This window comes from Portunus trituberculatus, chromosome 2 (genome assembly GCF_017591435.1).
Source record: "Portunus trituberculatus isolate SZX2019 chromosome 2, ASM1759143v1, whole genome shotgun sequence".
NCBI classification, from domain to species: domain Eukaryota; kingdom Metazoa; phylum Arthropoda; class Malacostraca; order Decapoda; family Portunidae; genus Portunus; species Portunus trituberculatus.
The window spans coordinates 10,760,192-10,767,691 of record NC_059256.1 but is presented as its reverse complement, the minus strand read 5'-3'; the positions used below and the strand labels follow the sequence as shown (position 1 = coordinate 10,767,691).

The window sequence follows — 7,500 nt, the reverse complement described above, 5'->3', positions numbered from 1 at the left end:
TGTACCCCATCCGTCACCTGTGTGTAATTCTATGTAATCTGGTGTAATTCTATGTAATCTGGTGTAATTCTATGTAATCTGGTGTAATTCTGTTTAATCCGGTGTAATTATGAGCAACCTGGTGTAATTTTGTGTAATCTAGTGTAATTTCATGTAATCTGGTGTAATTATATGCAATTAGTGGAATTCTATGTAATCTGGTGTAATCATGTGTCATCTAGTGTAATTATGTGTAACCTAGTGTAATTTTATGTAATCTCGTGTAATTCTGTGTAATCCGGTTAAATTCCATGTAATCAGGTGTAATTATGTGTAATAGGTGTAATTTTATGTAATCTGGTGTAATTATGTGTAATCTGGTGTAATTCTATTTAATCTGGTGTAATTCTATGTAATCAGGTGTAATTCTATGTAATCAGGTGTAATTCTGTGTAATTTGGTGTAATTTTATGTAATCTGGTGTAATTCTATGTAATCTGGTGTAATTTTATGTAATCAGGAGTAATTATGTGTTATCCAGAGTAATTCTGTGTAATCTAGTGTGATCCTATGTAATCTGGTGTATTTCCATGTAATATGGTGTAATTATGTGTTATCTGGTGTAATTTTATGTAATCTGATGTAATTCAATGTAATATGGTGTAATTATGCGTTATTTAGTGTAATTCTATGTAATCTGGTGTAATTCTATATAATCTAGTGTAATTCTATGTAATCTTGTGGAATTCTATGTAATCTGGTGTAATATGTAATTTGGTGTAATCCTATGTAATCTGTTGTAATTCTATGTAATCTGGTGTAATCCTATGTAATCTGGAATAATTCTATGTAATCTGGTGCAATTATATGTAATCTGGCGTAATTATATATAATCTGGTGTAATTCTATGTAATATGGTGTAATTCTATGTAATATGGTGTAATTCTATGTAATTTTATGTAATTCTATGTAATCTCGTGTAATTCTATGTAATTTGGTGTAATTCATGTAATCTGGTGTAATTCTATGTAATCTGGTATTATTCTATGTAATCTGGTATAATTTCATGTAATATGGTGTAATTCTATGTAATCTCGTGAAATTCTATATAATTTCGTGTAATTCTATGTAATCCAGTTAAATTCCATGTAATTTGGTGTAATTCTATGTAATCTGGTGTAATTCTACGTAATCTGGTATTATGTGTTATCTAGTGTAATTCTACGTAATCTGGTGTAACGCTATGCAATATGGTGTAATTATGTGTTATCTAGTGTAATTATAATCTAGTGTAATTCTATGTAATCTGGTGCAATTCTATGTAATCTGGTGTAATTCTATGCAATCTGGTATAATTCTATGTAATCTGGTGTAATTCTATGCAATCTGGTGTAATTCTATGTAATCTGGTGTAATTCTATGCAATCTGGTGTAATTCTATGTAATCTGGTGTAATTCTATGCAATCTGGTGTAATTCTATGTAATCTGGTGTAATTGTTATCTGGTATAATTCTATGTAATCTGGGGTAATTCTATGCAATCTGGTGTAATTATATGTAAACAGGGTATAATTGTATGTAATCAGTGTAATTGTATGTAATCAGCAGATATAATGGGAGGGACTGTACATTCTAACCTGTTGAAATGTAATTGGTTTTTTATCCAGTGGGTCTGTTTCCCTTTTTAGTAATTGTTATGTAATTCTATGTAATTCTAACCTTCAAAGATGTAATTAATAGTACTAGGAATAATGTAATAATTCTCTGGTTTTTTTTATAATGATCAACAATAAGAAAGATTACTAAAAAATATAAAAAAGTAATTTCTAGCCAGCTTAAAGATTACAAGGTGGGTCTCAGTGTTAAGAAAGTTAGTAGTAGTAGTAGTAGTAGTAGTAGTAGTAGTAGTAGTAGTAGTAGTAGTAGTAGTAGTAGTAGTAGTAGTAGTAGTAGTAGAAGCAATTTACATACCTACTACTACACACACACACACACACTACAGCGAGTTAGCTCTTGGATGGGTGACCGCCAATACTATCTTTTAAAACACACACATACACACACGCCCACGCCCACACACACACACACGCCCACGCCCACGTCCACACACCTGAGCTCTGACGATGTAGCGGCCCGGGGAGGTGTAGCTGGTCATGTAGTGGGAGTAAATGCCATCTCCAGCCGTCACGTCCGCCCCCTGTCCATTGTCACGCAGGATGTACTCTTGTGAAGGCTCGTGTTCGTGAGGCGGTGTGACGAAAGCCCTGGAGGAGGGAGGAGGAGGAGGAGGAGGAGGAGGAGGAGGAGGAGGAGGAGGAGGAGGAGGAGGAGGAGGACACAGTAAAGAAGAAGAAAATAAAGAAGACAAAGATTTAGAGATTTAGAGAAAAAGGAAAAAGATATGAAGAAAAAGAGCAAAAGAGAGAGAGAGAGAGAGAGAGAGAGAGAGAGAGAGAGAGAGAGAGAGAGAGAGAGAGAGAGAGAGAGTTAACATACAACATATTAGCAGAGATCCTATTGTTATCACCGTCACTGACCATCACACACACACACACACACACACACACCTGACGTCAGCATTCACCACGGGGCTGCTTCCTTGCATCACCTTAGCAAAAATCACTACTTTGTCCTTCGAGGCGTCAACTTCCTTCGGCCCAGCGCTCACCTGTAGTAGTAGTAGTAGTAGTAGTAGTAGTAGTAGTAGTAGAACAAGTATTATTCATGTTTCTCCCTCCTCATCATCATCATCAGTATAGACATGTCCTTATTACTAGTCATCATCATTGTTATTATTGTCACCACCACCATCACCACCACCACTCACGTCAACCTTTCTTCCTCCTCTTCTACATCATCATCATCATCATCATCATTAATAAGTTTCTAGACATCTCATTATCACTCATCATCACCACTGTCATCACTATCATCATCACCACCACCACCACCACTTCCACCTACCCTTTCCTTTCTCCGTCCTCTTCTACATCATCATCATCATCATCCTCATTAAGTTTATAGACCTGTCCTCATTATCAACACCATCATCACCACCACCACCACTTACCCATGCCTTTGTGGTGATAGGCTGTACAGTGGTGTCTCGAGGTAGGCTGGTTATTCTTGCTCTGACCGATGTGTTTCTTTCTCCAGATAGGCCTACTTTCCACTGCCACAGCCCGGTCTAGGAATGGAGGGAGAGAGAGGTGATGAATAGAGAATAGGAAGGCTGTGTTGACTCTTAATTTTGTGGAGAATATGCAATGAAGAATGGAAGAGGAAAGGAGACTGAGATGACACGAAAGTAATATTGGTGGCAGAGGTGGGATGTATTCTCTCTCTCTCTCTCTCTCTCTCACACACACCAGAAAAAAAAAAGACTAGAAAATAAAAATGGTGGCAGGAGTGGGATTCTCTTTCTCTCTCTCTCTCTCTTACACACACACGCACACACCTCAGCTAAGGGCACAACCAGGAGCCAAGTGGAAGTGTCTGGATCAAAGCGAGCGTTTCTGTACACTGTTCCATCAGGCCCAATCAGAGCCGGCGCTGACGTGATCTGCGGGTTGGTCAGGCTGGGCGACGAACTAGAGACCTGAGAGATGGAGAAGAGGAAAACACACACACTTGAAACAGTTGAAAGGCTTGAAACACTTTGTCATGCCTTAGCTTATACAATACGATACGCACTTTATAGTTAGGCAGCCCATCTTAAGCCAAAGAAATAGCTTCTATGTGGGTAAATAAGAGAGGAATGAAGAGTAACTAGCGACGTCATAGAAGGGGGAAAGAAAAAGATAAAGAGATAACGAGGAATTGGCAACTAGGAGAAGGCGAGAAGGGGGCCGCCGTGGTACAGTGGAACCATGCGTGCTTTGGGGTCCGAGGGGTCTCCAAGCGCATGGGTTCGAATCCTGTCCACGGTCAGAGTGTAGGTTGGGCTTCCTCACTTGGGGCAACAGTTTCCTAGCGGGTGGGCTTTGAGATAGGAGGTGCCACGAAAAGTATGCCCTTTAGCCCAGAAATTCCCGTGAAAAGCCAACAGAAAAAATAATAATAAAAAAAAATAAAAAGGGAATGAGAGAAACCGGCGAATAGAAAGAGAGAAGGGAAGAGTAAGCAGATAAGAGGGAGATAAAGAAGGAGAGACAGTGAGAAGGAGAGAAGGGAGATAAGCACATAGACGGAAAATAGAATGGAAAACAAAGGAGGAGAGATAAGTAGATAAGGAAATAGGAATAAAGGAAATGATAAAGACGGGTAATGGAGAAGCGGGAGATAGATGCACCAGATGAATGAATGAGAAACTGTGATAAAAGGGAAGAAAAGGAGAAAACTAAGATAAGTGGATAAGAGACCAAGGGAATAAAAACAGACTGATAAACAGAGATATAGGAAATAGTAATATCTCTCTCTCTCTCTCTCTCTCTCTCTCTCTCAAAATTAGACAAGAAGAGCTCATAACAAAATAACAAAAAGATCAAAATGTATAAAAGATTACAACTGGTGTCAGCGGTGGGATTAGTTCTCTCTCTCTCTCTCTCTCTCTCTCTCTCTCTCTCTCTCTCTCTCTCTCTCTCTCTCTCACCTGTGCTCCAGTCTCCAGCATCAATGTCAGGTTCCTTCCCACAGTGAAGTCAACATGGAAGGTGGATGATGCCTCTCGACCGCCATCTTTGTACACCGTCTCGTCAATCTATGCAGAAGCAGCAGCAGTAGTAGTAGTAGTAGTGGTAATAGTAGTAGTAGTAGCAGTATACATAAAGTAACCCCTTCAGTACTGGGACACATTTTTACCTTGAGTTTTGTGTACCATTAGACCATTTTATTGACATTAGGAAGGGTCTATGGAGGTCACAAGATTAATGGCCACAGTCTTCACTATTTTAACCCCTTCAGTACTGGGACACATTTTTACCTTGAGTTTTGTGTACCATTAGACCATTTTATTGACATTAGCAAGGGTCTATGGAGGTCACAAGATTAATGGCCACAGTCTTCACTATTTTAACCCCTTCAGTACTGGGACACATTTTACCTTGAGTTTTGTGTACCATTAGACCATTTTATTGACATTAGCAAGGGTCTATGGAGGTCACAAGATTAATGGCCACAGTCTTCACTATTTTAACCCCTTCAGTACTGGGACACATTTTTACCTTGAGTTTTGTGTACCATTAGACCATTTTATTGACATTAGCAAGGGTCTATGGAGGTCACAAGATTAATGGCCACAGTCTTCACTATTCTAATCACCACATGAGTTTCTGAAGCTGTAGAAAATCATCAAATAGTCACCAGAGTGAATATGGAAACACGTCATGCTACTCAAGGGGTCAAACAGTGGAAAAAAAAAAAAAACTTTAAAACAAACAGTCAAAGTGCCCACAAACACCCCTTAATTCAACTCGCAATAATAAAACACCTAAACACACGAAATATTCGACAGAAAAATGTTAAAACAAACACTTAAAACACCCACAAACAACCTCCTTTAACTCAGTGCCCAATAATAAAACACCTTAAGACAGGCATATGAACACACACACACACACACACACACCACCACTGTCCCTCTCCTAGTCCTTCTCAGCCTCCTTACCTCAACGAACGTGTCTGGCTGTGGGGGTTGGAAGGTAAGGGCACCAATGAAAGCGTCTTCAAGCATTTGCCCTTCATCAATGTCTAGCACCGTGAAAGTTTTGCCGTTCGTAAACTGCGCCACCTTTTCCAGTTGCAAGTCCGCCTCTTCTCTGTTTAAAGTGGACGGGAAGTTGTAGTGGAGGATTACTTGAGATTACATTGATTACATGCTGAAATTTTGTGTCTGTCAGTGTCTTGTCTCCTGCATGAGAGAAAAATATGTGACACTTTATCTAAATGCTAATCTTTCTCTTCACTATTTTAACCCCTTCAGTACTGGGACACATTTTTGCCTTGAGTTTTGTGTACCATTAGACCATTTTATTGACATTAGCAAGGGTCTATGGAGGTCACAAGATTAATGGCCACAGTCTTCACTATTTTAACCCCTTCAGTACTGGGACACATTTTACCTTGAGTTTTGTGTATCATTAGACCATTTTATTGACATTAAGAAGTGTCTATGGAGGTCACAAGATTAATGGCCACGGTCTTCACTATTTAAACCTCTTCAGTACTGGGACACATTTTTACCTTGAGTTTTGTGTATCATTAGACCATCTTATTGACATTAGGAAGGATCTATGGAGGTCACAAGATTAATGGCCACAGTCTTCACTATTTTAATCCCCAACATGAGTTTCTGAAGCTGTGGAAAATCACCAAACAGTCACCAGCACGTATATGGAAACGCGTCATGTTACTGAAGGGGTTAATGTGGAAGTGGATGAGTTGTAGTGGATGAGTAGGTATGTGGAATTATAGAGATTACATGCTGGAATTTTGAGGCACTGTTAAACTTTTGCCTCCAAGAAAACTAAAAACTAAAAATAAAAAGTGTTAATTTCTCAAGGTGAAGGAAGATGACCTAGTGTAGTGAAGGATTACATTAAATTACACAGATTACATACTGAATATTTAGTGTCACCGTCGAAATTTTGCCTCTCTGTTTAAATAGAAGGAATAGGAATTGATAGAGGAAAGATTACATTATTACAGTTAACTACAAACACTATACAAATTATCCTACCACCACCACCACTACTAATACTGCTACTTCTACCACCACCACCACCACCACTACCACTACTACTATTACTACGATGATAAAACCAATAGTAATGACTTTTTCTTACTCCTCCTCCTCCTCCTCCTCCACCTCCTCTTCCTCCTACCACCACCACCACTACTACTACTACTATTGCTACTACTACGATGACATCAATAAAAGCAATCTTAATAACATTTTCTTACTCCTTCTCCTCCTTCTTCTCCTGCTACTACAACCACCACCACTACCACCACTACCACTACCACTACTACTACTACTACTACTACGACACTCACCCGAAGGCCACAGTCACCACGCGAGCACCACTTTTCACTACTTCATCAATAACATCATGTATTCTCGGGTTTTCGTTCTCCTCCCCGTCCGTGATGAGAAGGATTACTGAATTAGCACTGTTATTGAGTACCTGCAGGGATTACACAGGATTACATAGGATTACATACATACACTAGGGAGAAATATATAATTGTGAGAGGTAAAAAGTCACAAAAAATGAATTAAAAGGATAATGAAAGTATGGAAAAGGGTTACAATTGGTGGCAGAGGTGGGATTATCTCTTTCTCTCTTTCTCTCTTTCTCTCTCTCTCTCTCTCTCCCCACACCCACCCACCCACCCACCCACACACACACACACACACCCTATCCCTCACCATCACCTCCCCAACACACCCTAACCTAACCTAACGTAACCCACACACACACACACACACACACCTCCCAACACACACATACACACACGCCTTCCCCACCCTATCACACACCACCTTACCCGCTTCGCCACCGCAAGACCAGCCCCTATACT

The 7,500-nt window shown here is 39.6% G+C and overlaps 1 protein-coding gene across 2 annotated transcripts in view; it reads right to left on the bottom strand.

Moving 5' to 3' along the window:
• Positions 1-7,500, bottom strand: part of LOC123505504 (calcium-activated chloride channel regulator 1-like) — a 28,622-nt gene that overhangs the window by 1,051 nt on the left and 20,071 nt on the right. For both annotated transcript variants that reach the window (XM_045256863.1, XM_045256855.1), the window contains exons 9-17: positions 7,468-7,500; positions 6,973-7,103; positions 5,585-5,735; positions 4,571-4,678; positions 3,437-3,577; positions 3,050-3,166; positions 2,547-2,647; positions 2,090-2,243; positions 1-17 (exon numbers count right to left, since the gene is read on the bottom strand). The exon at positions 1-17 is cut by the window's left edge and continues 132 nt beyond it; the exon at positions 7,468-7,500 is cut by the window's right edge and continues 100 nt beyond it. In XM_045256863.1, the coding sequence (XP_045112798.1) occupies positions 1-17; positions 2,090-2,243; positions 2,547-2,647; positions 3,050-3,166; positions 3,437-3,577; positions 4,571-4,678; positions 5,585-5,735; positions 6,973-7,103; positions 7,468-7,500 (953 nt within the window). The remainder of the gene's footprint in view (positions 18-2,089; positions 2,244-2,546; positions 2,648-3,049; positions 3,167-3,436; positions 3,578-4,570; positions 4,679-5,584; positions 5,736-6,972; positions 7,104-7,467) is intronic.